Genomic DNA, 27,456 nt, shown 5'->3' on the forward strand with positions numbered 1-27,456 from the left:
CATACAGGAACTCGTAATTAGCCGACACCACCGCCAACATCACAATACTATTGAACCCCTTGTAAATATAATAGTACGACCCCGAGTTGGGTGGTGGGACGATGTGGACGTGTTTACCATCAAATGCCCCTCCGCAGTTAGGAAAGTCCCACCGCTGGGCAAAGTGGGAGGCCACAGTCTGCCATTCCTGTGGCGTGGAAGGAAACTGTTGAGGAAAACAAAAAACATTTGTATTTTTGCACATAAACATGGAAAGCAGATTAGACACAAACATTCTTGGCCAACATCCAGATAACATTTATTAAGGGGAATTTTACAACACTAAAGTATAAGGTACACCTATCATATTCCCCCTCACCCCCTCTCATTGGCCATTTCTAACATTATAGGGGGGGTGAATCTTGGACAGGTAACCCTCTCCACTGAGAGATGAATGCCTAAATAATGGGTATTACTTGGAACAGCCCCTCCTTAGTTACACTATTGGCAGCCCACTGGACAGGTAAGAAGTGTCAGAATACAAAGATATAAATACACACTGTACACATTTGAGCACATTTGGACATTCTGCTATTACCTATCAAGATAATACTAGGATACAAAAACTTGAAACATTACCATATGAAAGTATACCGGCAGGCCCTTGCACTACATGCTTTGGGGAATTCATCCATAAATCTGACCACAAAAGAGATGGGTATAGTGTGTATGGGTTTGGCAAAGTCAGCAGATAGGGGATTGAGGATAGATAGAGAATTGGGATCAGATGACTTAGCAGTTGGGGGGAGGGAGGTTTAAAAATGATTTGGGGACACCACAAAAACAAGCCTCTGGCACTCTGCCTGAATTTAAAGCACAAATCACATTTCTAAACATTTTAGGGGGTGTTTGGGGTAAAGCACTACTATGGAGCTGATAAAATACATTGTTAAGTGACTACATGAGGTGAATATAGGGCCAGGAGACCATGCTGGGGAGGTAAGTGAAGGCAAATATGTATGAAGGACAAAAAAAAATTACATAAAATTCCAGCATGAATGAGGACAAAGGGGACATTCACAGCATATTACAATCATGGTAATTAGGGAATGAGGAAAGAAATACAATATATTAGCAAACATTATATACAATAAAATGTGATATTAAAGGATTAAAATCTTACCTTCATATACTCCTTCTGCAGGACCTGGATGATGGCAGAACAGGTCTCCGGGATAATGATCCCCAGAGCCTGGGGGGAGATGCCTGTCGAGAACTTCAAGTAATGCAGGCTTCTCCCCGTTGCCAAGTACCGCAGGGTAGCGACGAGCCTCTGCTCCGGAGTGATGGCTTGCCTCATGCAGGTATCCTTCCTGCTAATATAGGGGGTCAGCAAAGCCAACAAACGGTGAAATACGGGGTCCGTCATCCTGAGAAAGTTCCTGAAATCATCAGGATTATTCTCACGGATCTCACGGAGCAAAGGCATATGAGAGAACTGGTTACGCTGAAGCAACCAATTCTTGGTCCATGAACTCCTCCCCACCCTGTTCATGGACTGGACTTGTGTCAAGGTCAGGACCCCAACACCAAGCCCCCGCACAGCATGAAATCTACGAGGAGTACGTATACGCAACATGGCTAGAAAACGGTTGGCTGCTCAGAACGAAGTAACAGAACGCACTGAAGAACAGCAAGGCCTGTGAAGAGCGACCTGAAAAACAGCAACGAGCGGACAAGATCGCACAGAAAACTCCAATACGAACTGACTGCACGCACTGAATAGCAGATACAAACCCACAAGCACAAACTGAACCGCAGAAAACGATCTGAAAGCCACAAGTCTGAAAAAGCACAAATCGTCTCTCACCAAACTTTTACTAACACGAGATTAGCAAAAGGAGCCCAAAGGGTGCCGCTCTTGGTTCTGAACTGGCCTTTTCTAGTCTCGTCGTACGTGGTTTACGTCACCGCGTTCTTGGCAATTGGAAATTCCGACAACTTTGTGCGACTGTGTTTACGCAAAACAAGTTTGAGCCAACATCCGTCGGAAAAAATCCTAGGATTTTGTTGTCGGAATGTCCGATCAATGTCCGACCGTGTGTACAGGGCATAACTCTTAATGTGGTAATGCGCATGTTCTAGGCACAAAAGAAACCTGTTTAATATGTCTGGGATTCCATTCAAGTCTCAGGTCTAAACAGAATTTAAAGGGCTTTTAAACAAAATTAGTTGACTCGATGGCAAGATTAAATGCTCAGACGAATGATTTTTCAGAATTTCCATACAAATGTTTGAACAATATTCTACTGGTGTATGTCCAGTTTAAGTCATGTCCTTTTATCCTCCTATAAAAACCATAAAAGCAGCTAGCACCAAGTTTAGAGTGGCTATAGACAGCCTAATACCGTGACTTGAAGCAAGGATTCAGATTTTGAGCAACGTTTGCAATTATTGAGCTGTTTCTGATTTCCTAGATTGTGTGACTTTAAGGAAGGTGTACATCTATTTTTTTTAACCACAGTTTTGTGGGACCCTGGGGTTTCTGCAGAGTTTGCTCGGGGTTCCTTGACCTGTCAGCAATTTCTGATTCTTCAATTAGCTATCTATAAGAGGGGCATTCTTCCCACTGCCCACGCATGTAAGGTTTTTCTTTTAACCATCATTATTCCTATTATTAATTATTGTCAGGGGTACCCTAAGATCTGAAAGTTATTCCAAGGGTCCCACCATGTTAAAAAGGTTGAGAAAGGTTAGCATAGATGAAGGTTAAAGAGGCTGTCTAAGTAAGCTCCATTCACGTTAGCTTGTGCTCAAGAAAGCTAATGTGCCCCCCTCCCTCCCCACTAGTAGCTTATAGGCTTCATTCAACCCTTGAAATCTCAGATGTCGAATAATTAAAATACCATCAAAATATCATCTTTGTGCCTCTGACACTGTCAGTGCAGGTCTCGGGAGTTATGGGACTTGTTCAAGGAGGCCAGATACCTTCTCAACTTTTATCTTTGAGAAGATATCTTCTTGCCTTTGGATACTCTAACAGAGAGCTGGTAGGCTCTTTCTTCAATCTGTCCTATTTTGGCTCTAACTCTTTATCTCCCTCTACAGTTGTCCATATTCTTGGATATGAACAAATTTTAATAAACTACCAGATTAATTGCTACTGCTCTGAACTTTGAGTAGGGATGTCATGGTCTGGGATCAGGCTCAGGGGTCAGTGGCTGTAGCAGTAGTGAGGTTCACGAGTAATCATCTGGAAATATACAAGCAGATCCCCCAAGAGGATGATGCAGGCTCATCTGAGGCACAGGGTCTAAGCACTAGCCGGCTTTCACCAGAGCTCCTGATGGTGGAGACGAGTTTTGCTGCATGCCCTCTGGCTTGCTCAGCAGGGAAGAGCAAGCAGGGGTCATGTAATGGATGAAACCAAAAAGTAACAAGCAGAAACGTAGTCAGTGAACAAGCCAAAATGTCAGTAATGAGTAATAGCTTGATAGGATCTGTCACACACCTTGTAACAGAGCCTGACGTGTAGAAGGAGACCTCTCTTACAGCCCTGGCTCAGGGGCCACTGGAGTTGCGACATTGGCCGCGAGAGCGTAGTGAGGTAGGAGTGCCTGTGGAATTCCTTGTTGATGGTCGAGATGTGCAGCTGATGAGTCGCCAGACTAGGCTGGGTGGTGAGCAGCAGGTGGCAGCAGAAGCAGCAGGTGCGGATGCACAGCGGATGCAGGACAGTGTCACCAGGTACTAGATGGAGCAGGATGGAGCAAGACTGGAGCAGGGTCAGACAAGCCGGGTCAATCACAGATAATCAGATATGGCATAAGCGGTAAGCAGAGATTGGTCAGTAGACAGGCAGAGGTTGGCAGCAGGATATCAGGCAGAATAGCAGGTATAGCAAGGTTAAGGCAACCTGGGGTCAGGACTGGAGAAAGGCAAGCATAGTCAAGGAAGCTGGGTCAAACACAGGTAATCGCATGCAGATACAGGATCATACTCAGGTAAAGCTGCAGATCAGACAGCACTGCACTAGTGCAGCAGCTGTCTTTATATAGGCCATTTGGCATCAGCATTAATGGCTAACATGCACACGTATTTTAGTGCATGCGAATATGCAGTCGCCTGTTCATGCTAATGTTCCCGTGCATGCACATAGGCGTTAGCCTATGCCCGGCAAAACGGGCACCTGCAAATGGACATCTGCGCATGCCATGTCCCTGACCGGATCAGATGGAAGCAAGCCAAGTGTCGATAACAAATGGTAATGAGGTTATTGACAGCAATGGGTATGCAAGGAGCAAGATATCGGCTGGAGAGAGTACAATAATCTGGCAAACAGGAAGTTCAGAGACATGGCTTAAATCAGGAAGTTTATGGGCAGAGAAAGGAGTTCAAGGTTCACCAGAAACAAGATATAAGGCAAGGTCCAAAGGACCAGGCAGGGAGCTGTCCAGCATCTCAGATGGTACAGCGAGAAAAGCTACAGCCAGATGACCCAGATTCAGTTCCGGACCCTGACAGTATTCTCCTTTTTCTAAAATGGCCCCTGGATGTCTTAGGTCCAGGATTGAGAGGAAACCTCTATGTTCCTCTGGTCCATATCCTTCCTATTGAACTAGATAATTGTAATTTGTTCCAAATGAAACATCCCAGAACCTATGATACTGTGAAGGCAGCTTGTCATTCGTCTGGGTAGTTACCACAACCGCTTGTGAATCTCAGGACAGTGAAGGACTTGTTTGTTAAGATTCTTTATAATGTTCTTTTCAATGGTCGGATGTAAAATTTATAGTCCGCGTCCCCCAGTTGATGGAGGGAATATGGACAGAGAACCAGGGAGAGCCCAGGATGATAGGAAACTTGGGTGAGGTGATCAACTGAAAGCTGGTAGTCTCATGGTCAGCCTCAGTTTGGAGTTCAAGCGAGTTTGTTCGCATGGGTAACAGGTCCTGAAGGTAAAGGTGAGCCAACCACAGTTTCCATATCAATAGCGGCAGGCATAGGCATGCGCACAGGGTGTGCCAGGTGTGCCTGGGCACACCCTAATCGCCTTGTGTGGTGCATATTAGCCCCTGTTTAGACCACTGATATTTCATCCAAAAAAAAAATGTTACAAAATAAAATAATTTAAAAAGAATAAAAATAAAACTACTGACACTGTCCACTGCCCTACTGACACCATCAGTACATATACACATGCATATGTATTTGAGCTTTGGGGTGTACACCCTAATGCAATAGGCTGCGCACACCTATGGCAGCAGGTTTATTTCTCATTTTAATGTTTTTGTCTTGGGCAAATTCAATGTCCATGAAGTATCCACTAGCCCCAGAGTCCAGCATAACGGAGCAAGGGATTTCATGGCTTTCAATAATAAGTTGCATAGGGATGGCAAAATAAGATGATAAAGAATTAACTTTATTTACTTCATGAATCAAGGGAAAGACAGAGTGAGAAATGGAGCTCAGTCTCTTCTAGCAGTGTCGATAATGGGCAGAGAACACTCTCACCAGTTCCTAGGATGCTGCTGTCTATGCTTACTGTAGAAGGGGGTCCCGTTAGCCTCTCCCTGAAAGCCTCCCGTGATCAGCGATAGGAAGCAGAGGATGAGTGGATGCTCCAGCCTTTCTGTGGCAGCGGTGCAGTATCTGTGATGTAGACGATGATGTGCTGTCGCGGGTGTCATCCCTGCTGGCAGGTGAATACTTGGATGGAGGTGCTCTGCTATCCCTCTCTCCCCAGCGCCATAAGGAAGTACTTTCCCCAGGCAGTATACCCAAAATCCTCTCTGCACTCCTCCTACTGCACAGTGTCCATTAGGATCTGTAGTCTAAGGAGATTATGGGTCCCAAGATATGGCTGCTGTCCCAAACTACAAATCCCAGGATTCTCAGCGCTCTGTATAGAGGTCTATAGACGTGCTTGGCTTTAACTCTCCTCTGCTGGCCAGAGGAGAATGGTGCAGCATAACTTCTCTATCTTAGAAGGAGAGAAGAATGAAAGGCACTGTCTCCATCGCCATATTGCTGTAGCCCAACACCTGGCTACATATACACATTTTGGAAAGGGATGCACAGCAGAGCCCATTTCCTCAACTGAATTCCATTAGGCTTGAGATATCTGTGTCTCATATATGATTATATGAAAACACTATTTTCACCTTTTTTAATCCTTGTTTGCATCTCAGTGCTGCTGATCTCTTTCAGCCTCTTTCCAGTCATCTCTGCGTGCATTTGCTCCATCAGACTCCACCAAAAGGGCATGTGGCAGGGTGGTAATGCAGTAGAGCAACTGGGAGACAGGGACATTGTCACCCTGTAACAGGAAGTGCCTGAACAGGTATTATATTCAAAGTTGCAGATTTTACTTTTAATGATTGGGTTTACAATCAATGTTAAGGACCATTTAACAGCAGCCATCAAGCTGTGAGGTGCCCATAATGTCCGAGCACTGTTGTGTGTTAAGCACCTGCACCTTCACTGCAGTGTATTATAACAACACATCGTAATGCTTACTTCTTTCTTTTGTTTTAAATCAGGTTTTAATTATTACATATCAGACAAAAAAAAAAATATTTGTGAGTCTACAGAGGGAATATATGTGGATGTGAAATGTATGTTATTGATATTTATTTAATAATTATAAAATAATAAAAAGTTTTCTATATTTTTTATGGACTTTAAATATAATGGCTACAAATTGATTGCAAACTGCTGCGTGTAAATATAAGCATTTGCATTTTTTTGTCCCACATGAAATGTTCAAATTTAAAGGTTTTTATACAAAACAGTGTCTCCCATTTGCTAGGTTTTAAATATTGTCTGTGTTCCCGCTGCATAGAATCTCCTTCTTTATTTATCATGTTGACCACTGTCACATGAGACAGCAGGTGATGGGAAATCTAAAAATTTGAGTCCCCAGAACAGGAATAAAAGTAAAATTTTGCAATTGGAACACTTTTTCAGGTAATAACTAAGAGGGGATTTTCTCTTTTGTTGTGTCTCCAGGACAAAACGCAAAGTTAAATCTCCCCAACAGGATGCAGGCAGCAAAAATAAGGAGCTCTAACCCTTCCTAATGCTATCCAAAGCTAAAAAAAAGTTTTTTTGCAATACACACAGTTTATAGTTCAGCTCAGGAACTTTTGCAGCTTGAAAATAATATTGGACACATCCTGATGTTTTGCAAGATTACCGTATGTCTCTTTATCTATAGTTCCCCTTTAAATAACTTTTCTGTAAATGTCACTAAAAAATAGTACATTTGGCCACTGAACTTATTTTTCTGCAAATATCCGCTAACTATCAGGCATTGTATCTGACTTAATGACAAGCATATGTCATACTTTCTACTTTCTTTTACAGACCTACATAAATTTGTACATATTGGCTAATTAATAGATTCATATTTAGAGAAGTAGAATCAGTAGCCTTAGGCTGCATTTCTTATGTAATTATATGAGCAGATGTTTTTTACACACATGACTTGACCTATGTATAACATAAAAATGTTTTTTTTTTAAGTATAATTTAATTTAAATCACTGACTGATGGCTGCATCTACTAATACCATAGCATGTATGTTTCTTTACAGCACACTACACTTCTTTTTGGGTAATTGTACTGCTTTGTGGACGGAATACTGATTTAAACATATATCCCATGATAACTGGACTCACGGTATTGATATTGCATTGATACATTTTTAATCAACGTTGTTATTAGACAACGTTGACTAAACGTTCGCTAAACATTCACTGCAGATAAATCTTCTAGGTGCATGTGTAGACAAGTTTCTACTGTTGGGGTGTACACTGCCTCATGTTACTGGTTTGCACTGTGTTGTAAAATTTCTGTTAGTGAGTGTCTGTGTAATAAGCTGCCCAGGGAAGCTCACTCTTGGGTCTTCATATCTCTGCCCCTTGTGGAGGGCTATAAATACAAGGGGATGCAGCCTATCTGGGTCTTTTGGGCCTCCTTCATAGAATAGTACAGGAAGGAAAGCTGCATCATGTGAAGCTGTGCTGAGCGAGTGGCCTTTCTTTTCTCCTCACGCTGTGAGGAGAAAAAAAAGCCGATCACCGGGTTCTGTGCAAGGGACATCAGTCCCGAAGAGGAAGAGGCAAACCCAGTGCCCACAGTGCCACGAATCAGTGCCCACCAGTGCATAACAGTGCCAGCAATCAGTGCCACCTATCAATGCCCACGAGTGCCACCTATCAATGCACACCAGTGGTGCCAATCAGTGCCTCATCAGTGCCACCTAGCAGTGCTGCCTATCAGTGTCACCTACCAGTGCCGATCAGTGCCCATCACTGCCACCCATCAGTGCCCATCACTGCCACTTATCAGTGCCCATCAGTGCCAGCTATCAGTGCTATCTATTAGTGCCCTTCAGCCACCTATCAATGCCCTTCAGTGCCACCCATCAGTGCCACCTATCAGTGCCCACCAGTGCCACCTCATCAGTGCCAACTATTAGTGCCCATCAGTGCCGCCTTATCAGTGCCCATCAATGCAGCCTATCGGTGCCCATCAGTGCAGCCTTATCAGCATACATCAATGAAGAAGAAAAATTACCCGTTTGCAAAATTTATTAGCAAAATCTAAAATGGTTTTGTATTTTTTTTTAAATCGGTCTTTATCTAATATCATGTTATTATTTATGGCATTAAGGTTTGAACAAACTACATGCTCTGGACGGTCTGCGGAGGCCTGTAATGCACACAGTGCTCTGGACAGTCATCTGAAGAGGCTCTAATACACACACTACGCTGGACAGTGATCTGAGGAGGTCTGTAAAGAACACACTACTCTGGCCAGTGCTAAGCACGCCACACGGTTTCTACCTTGCTTGCTGGGAGGGGAAACACTCACAGGCTTTACAGGCAGAGCTCCAAGGAAACCAGAAGTTCACGTAAGTAAGCACCCCTTCCTCACATTTTCGTTTCTTTTTCATTCATTGATGAAAATGGAATTAATTTTCATCATAGTTTTTGTTAATTGACGAAAATGTGGAGTAATTTTCTTTTCGTTTTCGTCACTGGAAATATCCCACTGACGAAAATGGACAAAAATGTTTTCGTTGACGAAATAAACACTGGTTAACGTCAATCCCGCCTTTCCCAAACAGCTGTGCTGATACAGGGGGAGCCAGATCACATGACCGTACCGGAGCAGCCTGAAAATAGGTAAGTATATACATCTTTCTTACACTGTTTATTTAGCATAGGTGTTGGGGGGAGGCAATTTTAGGAGTAATTAGGTGTAAGCTGGAATACCACGTAAACATTTCATGAGAGAAATATGTGTGCCGCCTTTGCCTCACTATTTTGCTGACCACTGGCTTCAATTTTTCCTAAGTTACTAACCTGAAATACGGAAAGTCAGAGGAGAGTTACAAGTCCTTATCTGCATATTTGTTTTGGGTCAGTAACCCAACAAATGTACACCAAGGGGAGATCAGCTTGGCAGCCAAGCAGCTTGTTACATAGTAGGTGGGGTTGAAAAAACACACAAGTCCATCCTTTTCAACCTATGTGTGATTATATGTCAGTATTACATTGTATATCCCTGTATGTTGTGATCATTCAGGTCTGTGGAAGGGAATTCCACATCCTTGCCGCTCTTACAGTAAAGAACCCTCTATGCAGTCTAAGGTTAAACCTCTTATCTTCCAATCTTAATGAGTGGCCACGTGTCTTATTAAACTCCCTTCCGGAAAATTCTTATCCCTATTGTGGTGTCACCAGTATGGTATTTGTAAATTGAAATCATATCCCCTCTCAAGCATCTCAAGAGAGAACAAGTTCAGTGCTTGTAACCTTTCTTCATAACTAAGATCCTCCAGTCCCTTTATTCATTTTGTTGCCCTTCTCTGTACTCGCTCCATTTCTAGTACATCCTTCCTGAGGACTGGTGCCCAGAACTGGAAGGCATACTCCAGGTGAGGCCGAACCAGAGTCTTGTAGAGTGGGAGAATTATCGCTTTATCTCTTGAGTTAATCCCATTTTAATGCATGCCAATATTCTGTTTTCTTTGCTTGCAGCAGCTTGACATTGCATGCTATTGCTGAGCCTATCATCTACTAGGACCCCCAGGTCCTTTCCATCCTAGATTCCCCCAGAGTTTCCCCCCCTAGTGAGTAGATTGCATTCACATTTTTGCGACCCAAATGCATTATTTTACATTTTTCCACATTAAACCTCATTTGCCATGTCGTTGCCCACCGCATTAATTTGTTCAGATCTTCTTGCAAGGTTTCCACATCTTGCGGAGAAGTTATTGCCCTGCTTAGCTTAGTACCGTCCCCAAATACAGAGATTGAACTGTTTACCCCATCCTCCAGGTCGTTTATGAACAAATTAAATAGGATTGGTCCCAGCACAGAACCCTGGGGGACCCCACTACCCACCCCTGACCATTCTGAGTACTCCCCATTTATCACCACCCTCTGAACTCACCCTTGTAGCCAGTTTTCAATCCATGTACTCACCCTATGGTCCATGCCAATGGACCTTACTTTGTACAGTAAACGTTTATGGGGAACTGTGTCAAATGCTTTTACAAAATATACACCACGTCTATGGGCCTTCCTTTACCTTGTGTTTTTAAAAGGAAAAGTCAATGGCTATCTAATATAACAGGTTTCATTAGAGGACATCCATATACAGGCAGTTCTCAGGCAAAAACCTTTCACTGTCCTGTTTGGCCTATGAGCTGCTATTGTGTAAGAAAATTGGGCACCATTTTGTCAAATTTTAATTCTAATATCACGAGGGATGTAAGGGGAATATAAATTCTCTATTCTATACTGAATCCAACATGAGTGTACAGCTTTTGAATAAGGAAAAGTTATGATTGGACATCCTGACTTAAGGACCTAGAAGCAGTTGTACCCTATCGCTATAATTACAGTCTATTTTGCCTTCCTTATTACGCTCATTGCACAAGCTGATTCTTGGTCTGGCCGCCGTTCCTTGCCTCACTACAAGAAATCACTTTTCACTTCTTTATTATTAGAAATAAAACGGACATTTTTACAAGCAGAGTGGTCTTGCCCGATGGCTATTATTCTCATTGCTGTGTTTTATTACATCCTGTTTGAAGTGTGGCTGGCGCATAGCTTACCACACCCTCATTTCGCTAATGGGGAAAGCACACTTCTATAATAACGAGCCTCTGCTGAGCTCTTTAACCTCTCCCAGGCCAGACTCTGATGCCTAACCCTGGGACCGATTACCCTGTAGGAGCATAAGAGGGGTTACTGGAGCGGGAGCAGAACTGAAAGGGGAGGAACCAATACATATTGCAGGATTTAAAGGTGCTTGAGCAGCAGAGATGTAATATATTATTCGTTAAACTGTACCCATCACCAGCTGATTTAGAGACGTGGCTCGGTGTGATGTCATCTCTAGTGGGTCAGACATTTCTATTGACTGTTTATACCAAAGCTCTATTCCAGATCGTTAGGGCGTGAATGGCATTCTAGGCACCTTTGGCGCAAAAATGCCATACCCTTAACAGGTGTGAGTTCCAGTAAGTGTAATTGTTCAATAGAAAAAGCATTAGTAACTGTGTTTCTATTGGCTGCTTGTTTACCCAGTGTACTAACATAAAGTGGCTTCACCAGGTTGTCAAAAGGGTGCTTTGTTTACCCAATCTAAGAAAAAAATTTAAATAAAGAAAAAAACATTTTCGACTGCAGTTTTTTTTTAGTTATATTACCAAAGTATTGAGCTTTTCTTGCTTACTATGTGATAGGCCCATGAAGCTTACTATTGAAATGTATGCAAACCCTAGATCTACATTTTAGTATCATGCCTCACTGTCTACATTGTTCTTAAGCAAATTAATTTGTTTTAATCTGTTGCAAAGTTTCTTAACTGATGAGCTAAGCTGCCCATAGGTGAGTCAGTTTTATTCTTTCAACCAAGGGCTTGAACGAAAAAACTGACCTGATTCCCCCATCCACACATCTAATGTACTGTAGATGGGGGAATTCTCCTCACTGAAATATTTGATTCTGACGGTGGGGAGACTTCCCCGTCCTCAGAATACACTGATCAGCACTGCAGGATATAGTCTACAGCACTGATCAGTCAGCTAAAAATCCAACAGGGTGGTTGTACAGAAGCTGATCGGTACATCGACTTCTGTTCAATCAGAGTGCCCATACATGGTTCGCAATTTGGCCGGTCCCTGCTGAACCAGCTGAATTTGATCCATGTATGGCAAGCTTTAGACCACAGCACTTTTTTTTCTAGTTTTGGATAGAGTAGGGAAGGGTTAGAAGCTTAGCTTTTTATTGCTGTTTGTGTCCCTATTGGTGAGGTATGGTTGTCACCAGATCGGAACGAGAGGAGACATTTTTCAATAACAGGGACCATAAAGACATATATTTAGTTATTTATTTCAGGTACTTATATAGCGCAGTCAATTTACGCAGTGGTTTACATATACATTGTACATTCACATCAGTCCCTACCCTCAAGGAGCTTACAATCTAAGGTCCCTAACTCACATTCATACATACTAGGGACAATTTAGAGAGGATCCAATTAACCTACCAGCATGTCTTTGGAGTGTGGGAGGAAACCCATGCAGGCACAGGGAGAACATGGAAACTCCAGGCAGGTAGTGTCGTGGTTGGGATTTGATCAGCGACCCTTTTTACTGCTAGGTGAAAGTGCTATCCACTACACCACTGTGCTGCCCATAGATGAGCGAGTTTGGGGTGGAGGATCTTGACTGGTCTCCACAGAGTCCTGACCTCAACCCGATAGAACACCTTTGGGATGAATAAGAGCAGAGACTGTGAGCCAGGCCTTCTCGTCCAACATCAGTGCCTGAGCTCACAAATGTGCTTCTGGAAGGATGGTCAAACATTCCCATAGACACACTTCTAAACCTTTAACCTTAAAATAACACCATTGTTTAAAAAAATCTTAAAATAAAGGACACACTTAAAGCGGACCTTTGGTCATTATTTTCAACTTTCCATCTATTAAATCTTCTGCCCTTGTTGTTTTAACTTTGAATAGTACCTTATACAGCCCACTTCCTGTTTCTTGTGTGGTCATTAGCCTAGGCTTATGACATCATGCACAGCTCTCTCACTCACTCACTCTCCTGAAAGTTTGCCAGGAAGAGAGGGGGATGAGTCATAAGAGGGCCAATGAAAGTTGCAGAGCTGGAGGTGTGCTTCTGTGTGTCTGTGTAAATCCAGGAAGTGAACAGGCAGCAGCTTCTGCTACCCACAGTTAAAATGGATGCAGCCAGACTTAGTGGAGGGAGATTTCTGCATCATATTTGGCAAGTACAGAATCACAGTATATATAAAATAATATGCAAAAAAAGTGGTTGGAGGGAAGCTTCAGAATTGCAAAGATGTTTTTATTACAAATTATGTGAGCAGACTGCAGTTCCTCTTTAAGGGTTTGACAATAACTGTAGAAGACTATGCGTTTACTTTAGGGCCCAGAAGCACATGGGCCCCAGCACTACCTGGCTACACAATGGCCTATGCAGATGACAACAGAACTCTGCAAATACAGTTGGAGGAAATGAGTGTAAAGTTTATACAATTGTTATGTAGACAAATCAATAGAGGAATTGCCTTGATGGGGGCCCCTTGATTGTTTTCCTATAGGGCGCCATCACCCACATATATGTCCCTGGACACTCCATCACTATTAGTTAACTATTCTAATTTAATTATTAGTTAATTTATTATTTTCAATCAAATTATATTTCTATAGATAACATATACTAACACTTACTAAAGCTTATGTAATTCCTGATTGGATACCGATGCTCTAGTTGAATGCTACTCAAGATTATATTAAGGATTTGGTACTTAAAGAATATATAAACCCAGTAATAAAAATGTAATATATTGAAGCTTATTCGTCCTGTAACATTAAATAAAAATTAGGATGGTAATATTACAAGATAGCTTTCTAGTTCATCCAAGTGAACAAATGCTATTGCTTAGAACCTGAAGGGGTCTGCAGATCTCACTGAATCTCCAACTGGATACTGTAGACTTGTGTGCTGACAGGGAAGACAACTATCACCTGACAAACCATCAAACGAATCCCCCAGACCTGGTAACTGCAAACTCAGCAGAGGAGAGATCTTTCCACAATGAAGCTCCAAACTATCTGCAATCATTTTCCATTTTTTTAATTCAATCTTGTTTTATTGAGAAAGGAAAAATGTACAGTACACAGTTATGTCATACAAAAACACAAAAACAGAAATAGACATCATTGCGATACTGGTAACATATCGTCTCATGGTTTAGACAATTCGTGAGCTTTGATTGATTTAGTTTGATATATAAGCCCGTGTAGCTATATCATCTTTCCTGACTTATTAAGGGTAGGTGAGCACCACTATCCACTCAACGAGTGGCGTCCACCTATTGCAAACAAGCTAGGGCTTTTGTTGCTGTGCTAAACGCGTTTTCTCTGAGGGGGAAGCTCTGTGTGTGTCACACTATCGGTCTGATGAGATTAGAGAGTATGATTTAGGTGATCATGTAGCGCTGCAACATATAAAGGGAAAGGAAAAAAGAAGACTAGGGATAGAGGGGACACGGGAGTAAGGAATATAGATATTAAGAGAAAGACATTCCACTCTGGTTACACAGTTGCATTGGTGGAGTCCTCTGTAGCTCATGGAATAAATTCCGCGGAGAAACAAAACATAGACCACGAGGTCCAGGTCTTGGAGAATTGCTCCTCCTTACCCATTTCCTGTGACAACATTCGTTCCAGTCTTTTGATTTGGTCCACTTTAATTGCCCAATCCCCCAGGGAAGGCATGCTTGTCGGCTTCCAATGTCTGGGCAGAACTGCTCTAGCTGCCGCCAGAAAGTGATGCAGAACGTCTTTTTTGACCGATTTAAGCGGGCCAGGGAGCATAGATAGCAGAACTACCTCAGGAGAGGGTGTAATTGAGGTCGCCATGAGTCTGCAGTACAAGTCGAGGATCTTTTGCCAGAACATCCGCACAGGGGGGCATTCCCACCATATGTGGAGTAAGGTTCCCTTGGATGACAAACAACACCAGCAGGTATCTGGGAGCGCCCGGTTTATCCAGTGTAATGTTGAGGGGCATCTGTACCAACGGGTCACCAATTTGAATCCTTTTTCTTGCGATTTGGAGGCTAAGGATATTTTGTGAGTCAGAATGAAGCACTTTTGCCAATCTACAGGTGAAATGGAGTGACACATTTCCATTTTTTTAGATTGGAGGGAATATTTAATCTATCATAAGATCCAAATTGGTCAATTGGGTGTGAGAGTTACTCCTTTTAGTGGTACAAGCTATGAGCTGCATACCGATGCAAAATGGTATGTTCTGGCCTTACAGAACACCCTAGAGCAGGGATATGCATTTAGCGGACCTCCAGCTGTTGCAAAACTACAAGTCTGCCTCTGGGTGTCATGCTTGTGGCTGTCAGAGACTTGCTATGCCTCATGGGACTTGTAATTCTGCAACAGCTGGAAGTCCGCTAATTGCATATCCCTGCCCTAGAGACTTACTAAACTTTATTTTTTGGACAGGATGATGGGCTGGTGTTAGAATTCTTAATTCCAACCCAGCCATCAGAACTGACTGGTTCATATAACCTACACCCACTTCAAGAGGCAGGAACTCTCCTCACACCAGGTGAGGTACCACCTCCAAAGGTGGTTGGCCAAGAGTATCAGTCCATCCAACAATAATACTTCTATAAATGAAGTAGCCTGAAAATGAACAGTGTCATTCATCCAGAAGTTGTTCGAGGTGGTTACTGAACTTTCTTGGTGTGCTCCCACCAACAGGATAAAACTATACTGCCCAAACATTAAAGCTTATTTCTTGTTTTCTCCATTTTTATTTTATAGCAAATCACCAATATTTCTGTATGTCATTTTATTTCCCATCTGTTGTAATTTTAATGTAATTTTCCCATGCAGAGCCCACCTAGGGATAGTAAATATAAACCTAACTTTTATAACATCTCTAGAGAGATTGTTGCACCATATTACTAGTACCGGTATGCTTGTTTCTAAATTCACCATTCAATTTCTCTGCAATTGCAGCAGTGCACATCTGAATGCTGTGTGTGTGTGTGTGTATGGTTGCTTAGCAGACCGGCCAGTTAAGAAAATGCAGGTGGTGACAAGCTACCCTAAATCCTGGGCCCCAAAACGAGGCGTGGAACGCATGCCGAGCAGCCATCTTGCGTCATTACCGGAAGTGGCATTGTTTACATGCTGCACGCATTGTGAGTTGACTCTCCAATAGGGGGTCACATTACCTATATAAACCTTGCTGGCTGCAGTGGGGGGACCCCCCAGACGATGTCCAAGGAGATGAAACGCGTAGGACCCCACTGCCGCCATTTTACTTAGACAGCGCTGTTTTATCCATTTTCATGTGAGTGTATTTCCTCTTTTTTTAAATAAATCGGTACACATTTTATACGGAGTTACACTATGTGGCCTTCCTTTGTTTTTTCTCAATTGATATAATCATCTTCTACTGTGGGCATCACCCCCGAGGGACATACCGGTTCACAGATCATTCCAGGATCTTTCTACAACCTCTATGGAAATCCATCAGCCGTTTACTATTCAAGCCTGTTTGACCCAATTGAACATATGTTCTTTTGGGTTCAAACGTTCCCGTAAGTCTCCTTATTGTTGGTGGTGGTGTTCCTCCCATTTCAGATGTCACGTGCACACTGATATATTTATGAAGTCACATTTGTATTGAGGACTGTCACTACTTTACAGGAGTCACATACCCACTGAGGACTTTTATTTTGTTGGAGGTACTTTTCTTTGGGTTTGTCTATTTGATGATGTAATGGTCTTCTAAGGTCATTTTATTTGTCATACTAGCGCTGCACTTATTTTGTACCCTAAATCCTGTGTGTGGTGGGAGTGTGTGTTGATAGTGGGAAAGGTGAAAGTGGGCAAGGATTCCAGCTCGCAGGATAGCTTAAGGAAACTCAGAACCCTGTTGAAACCCCCTTGCTGCTATACAACCCTTAAGCCTCGTACACACGATCGGATTTTCGGCAGGGAATTGTGTGATGACAGACTGTTGGCCTAAAATCCGACCGTTAGTACACTCCATCAGACAATTGTTGTCCAAATTTCAGCAAACAAATGTTGGATGGCAGGCTAGTAAATTTTCGGCGGACAACGGTCTGTTGTCAGATTTTTGTATCGTGTGTACACAAGTCCGTCACACAAAATTCTAAAATACAAATACGCATGCTCGAAATCAATGCTCACCAAACATGACATTAGCAGAAGGCGGTCAAAGGTGGCGCTCAAGAGCTAAAATTCCACATAGCACGTCACTACGTTCATGTTTGTTGCCCGACAATTGCGTACCGTTTGTATGCAAGACAAGTTCCTGGCACACGCCCTCCAGACAAAAGTCTGACGCTTTGTTGGCCAACAATCTGATCATGTGTACGAGGCTTTAGATTGCACCAGGTTGTATGCAAGATTTGTATCTGCCTGTTTGTGTCCAACCAGCTAGATTTTGGTAGCGGTGGTTGGCAGTATTGCAGACCATTATATCTGTTTTGGGGCCATGTTTTACCTCCCCAGAGGAATGTCTCTTCTCACCCTTCCCCAAACAAGGATCTTGCCCTGTCATAAGTCCTTAGATGGCTGCATTTGTTTTATTTTTTTCAGGCTAAGAACATTTGGAGCACAGAAATATTCCTGTTAATCCTGATAGAAATACGGTACCCTTTTAACTTGCTGTAAACTGAACTGAAATCTGAAGTAATGTAATCTGCTTTTTTTGGGCTTAGATACTGTACATGTTTAAACTATTGAAAGGTTTGTTGGTCAGACTGTGGGAGATAGATAAGTACTTGTGCAATCTAGCTGTTATTGTCCAAATATTGGTAGTGTTTTTTTACTTCAGGTTTAAGAATAAGAGTTCTTTATTGAAGAAGGACGCATGTGACATAAACCAGCCCCTGTCTTTTTGCAGCTCATGGTTACACAGCGTTCCTACCTAAAAGTCTAGAAAATGAATTGGTGGTCATCCAGCTGGCATTGTAAGATACTGATGTATGTATATGAATGCAGCTAATGTTCTAGAAACTATTGGATTTTGTAGATAATATTTGCCTACTTTTCCAATGCAGCTGCCTGAGTCTCAAGGTCCTGAAAAACCAGATCCTGCCACAACATGGGTCGAGTTTAGAGACCGAGTTGATAATGGAACACCTTTGAAGAAGAAATGTAAATGTAACAAGAACTCTGTAAGTATAATAATGTTATCCTGCTGTGGATATCAGCCTGACTTTAAAGCTGTTTAGGTATGGTAGTCTTTACATAGTTATATTGGACCAGCTTGGACCAGCATAAGTATGTACAGTATGTACCATATCTGTTGGATCCCTCTAGAAGCTGAAAATCACTGTAGTGGGCACTGGCACGGCAGTGATCCCCACTAGCTTCTGGGTTGCATGCTAAGCAGCTACCCTACTGCTTAGTGAACAGGGGATATTGCTCGTTCTGCACTGGTGCAATGTTGAAAACACTTTGCATTTTCTTAATGAATTCAAAAGGATCTCTGATTGTGGAGGCGGATAGGTGGTGTTGGGAGGTGACATCACAATCTCCACTTCATCCAGTCAGAGAACACTTTGCATTAATTGAGAAAATGCAAAAATATTCTCTGAAAGGCATCCGTCCTGAGCGGGTGACCTCCTGTGTTCAGTGAGCAGGACAGCAGCCATTTGGCATGGAACCCAGAAGCTAACAGCAGTCAGTGTAGTAGTAGAGCTTACTACAGTGACTTCCAGCTTCCACAAGGATTGGCCAGGTATGGAACATACATACTTACATTGGTCCAAGCTGGATCAATGTAACTGTGTAAAAATTGCCATAAATATATATGCCATTCAGTGCTGTAATAATGAATGTTAATGCCCCAACTCAACAGAAAAGGGAGAATAGTGGCACAACTGTGGCACATTCAAGTCAAAACAGAAAATTAAAAAGGGAGCATAGCCTACCTGACTAGGGCAGTTGTTTTTCAAAAAGGCATAGCTATTGTGCTCCTATCTAGCTAACTATCTCATTACCTCAAAAACACCCTTGTTAAAAAAAAAAAAAGTAATATCCTGGCAACACCTATTCCTGAGCCATAAAGATATGTATGCTAGTTATTTTAATCCTGGTCACCGGAGGTGACTTATTGACATTAAAAAAAATCTGACAGAGAGACTGCACTGAGAAGCTGCGGTCAGCAGGACACATGAGGGTTGCGCAGAAGCCTGTGTACAATGAATATGTAGCGCAACCCCCTAAAGGGCTCCTGGATTTTGGGTCCCCCTATTCATGCACAGCCAGGCAACACGTGTTTTCCAGGTTTCATTCTGAGACAGAAAACAGTCCATGGGTTTATTTTTGTTGTTTTTTTAGGGAAAACAACTTAGATGGGGAAAAGGGAATGTGGGATGCCCAACTTGACAACTTCCTGGACTGTATTTTCTCTGGAACAATTTACAGTCTCTCTCTGGAAATGGCAATAGGAATTCCCCTTGTAGAAGCTCTATGTCCGCCTAGTGGAATTTTGCAAAGTTCCAAACTTACAGGAGCACTATGTCTCTCTTGAAAATGCCAGCCCACCTGGCTGCTTGGTAAAGTGTTCCAGAATAAAGGATTGGGTTTAGCTTGTTGGCACAGTCCCAGAAAAGCTTGCTGGAAATTACATATGGCAGCTTTCTCCCTTTTAGGCCCTGGGGGAGTTGAGGTACTCACACTGTCCCTGGAATCCTGCTGGTTTTGAGAAGACTGCTTTTCAGGCCTCCCCCCCTCCCATGCTAGCCAGGGTGTCCCCTAGAAGAGACTGTAGGGTAGTGGATATCCCTCTGCCCTTATTCTGTCCTTCCTCAGCTCCAGCCTGGAGGCAGAGCCCCCTTGGCCCCATGGTCCCCTCCCAGGCTCCACAACACAGCCTCATCACTTCCAACCCTCAAAAACCAACCATTTTATGTCCTTTTTTCTCCACAAATAGGTATTTCTTTTGGTGGTATTTGATCACCTCTGCGGTTTTTATTTTTTGTGCTATAAACAAAAAAAGACCGACAATTTTGAAAAAAAAAAAAAAAAAACAATATTTTTTACTTTTTGCTATAATAAATATCCCCCCCCCCCCCCCAAAAAAAAAAAAAAAAATTCTTCCCCAGTTTAGGCAGTACATCTTAATAAGATTTTAGGACACTGGGTGTGAATTGTAACTACAATTAGAGTATCCCAACCCCTTTTTGTGTTATATGTATCTCTAAGTTGTAAACTGAGCAAAGTATGGTGAATTTCTCAAAATAACCCATGGTGACCAAATCTGATTAAATTTCTCTATTGATCCATTAGCTGTTGCTACTAATTCCTCCATGTCGTAAAATTCCTTAATTGTATTAATCATTTCTTTAATTGATGGAATGCAGGTAGATTTCCAATATCGTGTTATTAGGACTTTAGCTGCTATCAACAGGTATCTTGTTAAAGATTTTTGCAATTATTTCATAGAGCAGTTAGAAATATGAAGTAAGCAACAGGCTGGTGTCAATTTGTACTTCACTGATTAAGGTTTAAAGGTCTTCAGGCTGTTCTGTATAACTACTTACTTATTAATTTATTGTTTTTCTTCATCAGAGACTTTCTGGGCCACCAGGCCCCCCTGGACCACAGGGCCCCCCTGGACCTCCAGGAATGCCAGGGGCTGAGGTCACCCATGAAGTATTGTTGCAAGAGTTTAAGCAAATGCTCCGAGGTAAATAGAGCTATATTGCCATAGTGTGGCCTTTACAACCTTATATATTTGTTTTTCTCCAAGCGTCTTCCAGGACAGCCCATGAGACCTTGGGCTCCTCCTACCAGGACAGGAAACACGTCACCCCCACCAGATAAAAGGGCGGTCCTCCAGGCCCATGTCAGTTATTTGTGTTTCCTCCGGACGGGGGGTAACAAGTTCATGGAACCTGCTCCCATAGGCCTTATAAGCAGGGGCTTTGTATGGCTATTTTCTGGGGCATATCACTTACCTCTTCCTCTGCCAGAAGCAGCACACCGCTGGGGAGGTTGACTGTGCTGCTGTTCCCTGTCCTCAGTGCCTGGCGAGGGCCAGGACCGGTGTGAGGTCATGCCCCTAGCGCAGTGCTTTGCACTATAGCTCAGCTGAGCTTCGGTTGTCCTTTCCTGCCGACAGCGTGGCTGATCTGAGCAGGGAATGGAGGAAGCCGCAGCGCTCGAGGGGGCGGAGCTATTGCGCTCCAAGCTGGCCCACAGGAAGTGCCTGGAGAGGGTTACTTCCGGGGCATATGACCTCATCATCGGGCGCCGGAGACGAGGTTCCAGTCTTCATAAACGGCGCGAACAGAGAACGCTGGCTGCTGGTGTTTCTTGGTGTTAAGCAGCCAGGCTGTGGATGACCAAGAGGGGCAGAATGGATCCTCCTGCAGTACCTGCACAGGCAGCGGATGCAGTTCCCAACACCAGCACCTCACAGGTAAGCCTGGGGTGTTCTGTCACCACCTTGCTATCCCTGTGAGTGTTCCCTCCCCCTCCCCCCTCTGTAGTAGTGGGTGTAAGGGGACACATTTCCTCCCTCCTGCACGTGGTGTTACGGAGTGATTGGGTGGCTTTAATTACATTGTGGGTCATTTATTTTTGTCTTGCAGACCAAGACTCAGGACAAGGCCCAAGCGCAGCCACTTAAAAGGAAATGTGCGGTTTGCGCAAACAAATTGAGCTCCTCATGGAGCAAAGCAGTTTGTCGCACCTGTATAGAAGGTCTAGTAAAGGATGACCCGGTTGCCTCTTGCCAGAAGATGCTTACTTCTGTTAGGGATGAGCTTGCGTCCACCTTCAGTTCCTTTAGAACGCTTATTGACAAGCTCCAGACTCCAGCAGAGAGTCCGTCTTCACTGAAGGCGTCAGTAAGCACTCCGCAGCAGGCAGAGAGTGAGGACTCTGAGGCTGAGGTCAGATCTACCCGTTCTTCTCTGGAAGAATCAGGGTCAGATACAGAGCCCAGAGATAGAGAATCCACTCGAGGCTCAAGATTTAAGTTATCTGTTGAGGATGTAGATGAATTATTAAAGGCTATCTATACTACCCTTGAATTAAAAGAGTAAGAGGTTCAGTTATCCAAACATGATCTTATGTATAAAGGATTGCATAAGAGAAAATCAAGAGTTTTTCCAGTTCATAGTTCTTTGGTTGATACTATTAAACTGGAATGGGATAATCCTGAGAGAAAACCATTCTTCTCTAGTAACCTAAAAAGGAGGTTTCCTTTTGATGAGGACACTGCGCAGCCATGGAATAAGAATCCCAAGTTAGACGCACCTCTTTCAAAGGTTTCAAAAAACTCGGACCTGGCGTTCGATGATATGGGTACGCTTAAGGATCCGATGGACCAGAGGGGGGATATCCTTCTCCACAGAGCCTGGGACTCAGCAGTTGGAAACCTGAAACCAGCTCTGGCTTCCACTTGTGTGGCCAGAAATCTGGAGGTTTGGTTTACTCAGATTCAGTCACATCTGTCAGCAGGTACCTCCAGAGAGCAAATTTTAAAGTCTTTTCCTCTCCTATTTCAGGCAGTGGGTTTTTTGGCAGATTCTTCCGCTGAGTCGGTAAGAATGTCAGCCAGGACTTCGGCTCTAGTGAACTCGGCCAGGAGAAGCCTTTGGCTTAAGACCTGGTCAGGGGACTTGGCCTCCAAGTTGCGCCTTTGTGGCCTTCCTTTATCTGGCGATCATTTATTTGGCCCAGGTCTACAGGAGGCACTGGAACGCACGGCTGATAAGAAAAAGGCGTTTCCAGAGAAAAAGAGAGTTCAGACAGCCAGAAAATTTTTTCGGGGCCAAAGCAGGCAACAGAGTCCTAGAGAAAAGGACAGCAGGCTGAAAAAGCATTGGACTGGGCACAAAGGCAGAGGCAAAGGGGGAGTGCTGTTTAACCCTCCTCAACAGCCCGCCAAGCCGCAGTGACTTGTGTTCCCCGGTGGGAGGGAGATTAAGGGGCCTTCATCCCACAGTGGGCAGCAGTCACTCTGAGCCCCTTCGTCCTGGACCTAGTGACCAATGGGTACAGGCTGGAGTTTGTTCACCAACCACCAGAACGTTTGTTGGTCACATTTCCTCCACAAGATCGGGAGAAAGCGAGGGCTCTGGGTCTCCAGATCGGAGACTTATTAGATCAAAAAGTACTGATTCCTATTCCTCGATCGGAGCAGGGCAAGGGATTCTATTCCCATGTATTTGTGGTCAGAAAGCCGGCAGGAAAGTTTCGACTTATCCTGAATCTCCGGACCTTAAACAAGTCCATCAGATACAAGCATTTCCGTATGGAGACGGTTTTTACAATCAAAAACCTACTATACCCAAACTGCTTTATGGCCAAGTTGGACTTAAGGGATGCTTATCTTCACATCCCTATCCATCCAGCCTTCCAAAAGTTTTTGAGATTGGCAGTGAAGACGGGTATGGGGACCCGACATTTTCAATTTCAGGCCCTCCCCTTCGGTCTTTCCTCAGCCCCACGCATCTTTACGAAGGTGTTGGGGGAAGCGCTGGCTCCACTAAGATTAAAGGCAATAACGGTTATCCCTTATTTAGACGACCTCCTGATAGTGGCAAAATCATACCAAAGGCTGTTGGAGGATCTCCAGGCTGTACAGGACTTCTTACAGTCCCTAGGCTGGCTAATAAACAAAGAAAAATCGTCCTTGATTCCAGCCCAGAAAGTAACTTATCTGGGTTACGATTTTTGCTCAGTGAACCAAAGTTTTTCTTCCTCAGGAGAAGATTACCAAAGTGTTCCAGACTATGTCAGCATTGCAGACCAACCATTCGGTCTCTCTGAGACCGGTGTCGAGGGCAGTGGGTCTTATGACCTCATGTTTTCCCGCAGTACCATGGGCGAGACTCCGTCAGCGTCCGTTACAAAGGTTTCTTTTAAGAAACTGGGACGGGGATGTAAAGTCCCTGGAGTCAAGGATCTGGCTTCCTGACAGGATAAAAAGAAGCCTGTGGTGGTGGAGAGCTGGTCAGCACCTAGCAGGAGGTCTCCCATGGTCCTTTCCCATTTCCCGAAGGATTACCACGGATGCGAGTTCCTGGGGATGGGGGGCCCACCTCAGCAATGGTAGCACAAGGAGAGTGGTCCCCAGAGGAGGCAAGGGCCTCATCCAATCAAAGAGAGCTGCTTGCAGTCCAGAGAGCCCTCCAGTCTTTTCAGATGGTGATCAGGGGTCACAACCTCCAAATTCTGTCAGACAATATAGCGACAGTCGCGTATATCAACAAGCAGGGAGGCACGAGAAGCCAGAGGCTTCAGTCCATTGCCCAGGAGATCCTTTCATGGGCAGAGGGGAATCTAGCCTCTATTTCTGCTGTACACCTGAAGGGGACAAACAATTGCCTGGCAGATTATCTCAGCTGTCACAGGATAGACCGAGACAACTAGTCCCTTCATCCCGAAGTCTTTGCAGACCTAACCAAGAGATGGGGTTATCCCGTAGCGGATTTGTTCGCAAACCGAAACAACCGCAAGACGGAGATATTCTTTTCCATGAACCCGGCAGACCAAGCCTTGGGGATCGATGCTCTGGCAAACCCGTGGCCTCCAGGCCTATGTTATGCCTTTCCGCCAATCAGACTGATTCCAGAAGTCCTCCGGAAGTTTCGGCTGGAAGAGACAGATCTGATTCTAATTGCCCCGTTTTGGCCCAAGAGGCCATGGTTTTCCCTGCTACAGTCTCTGGTTTCAGAGCCTCCGTGGAGTCTTCCGAAAAGGGAAGACCTATTATTGCAGGTATCACACCCTCAGGTGGTTTCCTTAAACTTGACGGCCTGGTATCTGAAGAAAAGATACTGAGCGCCCAAGGGTTCTCTGACAAAGTAGTCAGGACTCTCGTTAATTGCAGGAAGCCGGTTACTAGAGCCATATATTCCAAAGTTTGGAAAAGGTTTAACTCATGGTTATCTGAAAATGATAGATTAACTCATGATATTCCGTCTATTTTGGAATTTTTCCAAGAGGGTGTCGACAAAGGTCTTTCTGTTAATACCTTAAAGGTACAGGCGGCAGCTATTAGTGTGTTCCTCAAGTTTTCTCTCCTGGAAAATCCCACTATAGCCAGATTTTTCAAATCTATCTCTAGGGCCAGACCAGTAGTAGTGAGAAGTTGTCCAACGTGGGATCTGTCCCTAGTACTTCAAACTCTGGTAGAATTTCCGTTTGAACCTCTGGAAAGTATGTCAGTTAAGTTACTTACATTAAAAACTGTGTTCCTTATAGCTGTTACCTCAGCTCGTAGGGTAAGTGAGTTGCAGGCCCTATCAGTAAGGGAGCCCTTCCTCACGATTTTTGAGGATCGAGTTGTGTTACGAACCGATCCAGGTTTTTTGCCCAAGGTGGCAAGTACATTCCACCGATCTCAGAACATTGTATTGCCAACCTTTTGTAGTTCGCCACAGGGCGACTTAGAAAGAAAATTTAGTTTTCTAGATGTAAGAAGTATTCTCTTGGTCTATCTTGAGGTCACGAAGACCTTTAGGAAAACTGATGCCTTGTTTGTCCTCTTTTCTGGAGTTCACAAGGGGAATAGTGCATCTAAAGCCACATTGGCTAGATGGATAAAGCAAGCCATCTTGGAAGCTTACAAAATTAGGGAGGTCCCTACACCTTTTGTTACTGCGCACTCAACTAGAGCCTTGTCTACGTCTTGGGCTGAGAGGGCTGGTGCCTCACCGGAACAAATTTGCAGGGCTGCCACTTGGTCCAGTTACTCGACCTTCATTAAACATTATCAACTGGATCTCCTATCAGCTCAGGAGCAGGCGTTTGGTCGTAAGGTCCTTCAGGCAGTTGTCCCTCCCTAGACTGGTAAGTTCTGGCTCATCGTCTCATGGGCTGTCCTGGAAGACGCTTGGAGAAAAGCTGAGTTAGACTTACCGGTAACTCCTTTCCTGAGAGTCTTCCAGGACAGCCGGATTCCCACCCGGTATTGTCTGAAGTTATGTGTATTATGCATATGTTTTGCAGGGTCCTACGGTTCTTGAGAATACTGACATGGGCCTGGAGGACCGCCCTTTTATCTGGTGGGGGTGACGTGTTTCCTGTCCTGGTAGGAGGAGCCCAAGGTCTCATGGGCTGTCCTGGAAGACTCTCAGAAAAGGAGTTACCGGTAAGTCTAACTCAGCTTTTTTTTGTTTCATAAATCATTTCCAACTAATCGATTGACTATTAACCCTTCTTAAAATAAGGATGTTCTTTAGCTCAGAATTAAAGCTGAAGTTTAGCTATGGTATTGTTTACATACTGTAGTTACATTGTTCCAGCTTGCACCTGTGTAAGTATATACACTATGTGTCATACCTGTGGGATTCATGTGGAAGCTGGAAACCACTGTAATAAGCATTGCTACTACAATAATCTCCATTGGTTTTTGAGTTCTATTCAGTGAACACTTTGCTGGAGAAGCGGGGAGGCAACGCTATGGTCCTCACCTCATCCAATCTGAGAACGCTTTGAAAATTAGATAATGCAATGTGTTTCCAGACTAGGACTGGGCACTAATGGAGATCACTGTAGTAGGTGCCTTACTACAGTAATTTCCAGCTTCCAAAAAGGTCCCACATGTATGACACATACATGCTTACCTTGGTCCAAGCTGGACCAGTGTACAGTACCTTGAAAAAGTATTCACACTCTTTGAAATTTTCCACATTTTGTCATGTTACAACCAAAAACGTAAATGTATTTTATGTGATAGACCAACACAAAATGACACATAATTGTGAAGTGGAAGGGAAATTATAAATGGTTTTCAAAATTTTTTACAAATAAATATCTGAAAAGTGTGGTGTGCATTTGTATTCAGTCAATACTTTGTAGAACCACCTTCTGCTGCAATTACAGCTGCAAGTCTTTTTGGGGATGTCTCTACCAGCTTTGCACATCTAGAGAGTGACATTTTTGCCCATTCTTCTTTGCAAAATAGCTCAAGCTTTGTCAGATTGGATGGAGAGCATCTGTGAACAGCAATTTTCTAGTTCTCTTCTAGTTTCCCTAATTTTCTTCGATCTCAACCTTGCCTGGGCCATTCTAACACATGAATATGCTTTGAACTAAACCATTCCATTGTAGCTCTGGCTGTATGTTTAGGGTCGTTGTCCTGCTAGAAGGTGAACCTCCACCCCAGTCTCAAGTCTTTTGCAGACTCTAACAGGTTTTCTTCTAAGATTGTCCTGTATTTGGCTCCATCCATCTTCCCATCAACTGTGACCAGCTTCTCTGTCCCTGCTGAAGAAAAGCATCCCCACAACATGATGCTGCCACCACCACGCTTCACGGTGGGGATGCTGTGTGCAGTGATGTGCAGTGTTAGTTTTCTGCCACACATAGCGTTTTGCTTTTAGGCCAAAA

At 43.7% G+C, this 27,456-nt stretch overlaps 1 protein-coding gene across 1 annotated transcript in view; it reads left to right on the forward strand.

The window, feature by feature from the left end:
- C1QTNF12 (C1q and TNF related 12) overlaps window positions 1-27,456 on the forward strand; it is a 203,430-nt gene that overhangs the window by 87,708 nt on the left and 88,266 nt on the right. Inside the window, exons 2-3 of the mRNA XM_073602960.1 lie at window positions 18,159-18,275; window positions 20,677-20,794. Coding sequence (XP_073459061.1) covers window positions 18,159-18,275; window positions 20,677-20,794 — 235 coding nt within the window. The remainder of the gene's footprint in view (window positions 1-18,158; window positions 18,276-20,676; window positions 20,795-27,456) is intronic.

Source organism: Aquarana catesbeiana, linkage group LG10 (genome assembly GCF_042186555.1).
Source record: "Aquarana catesbeiana isolate 2022-GZ linkage group LG10, ASM4218655v1, whole genome shotgun sequence".
NCBI classification, from domain to species: domain Eukaryota; kingdom Metazoa; phylum Chordata; class Amphibia; order Anura; family Ranidae; genus Aquarana; species Aquarana catesbeiana.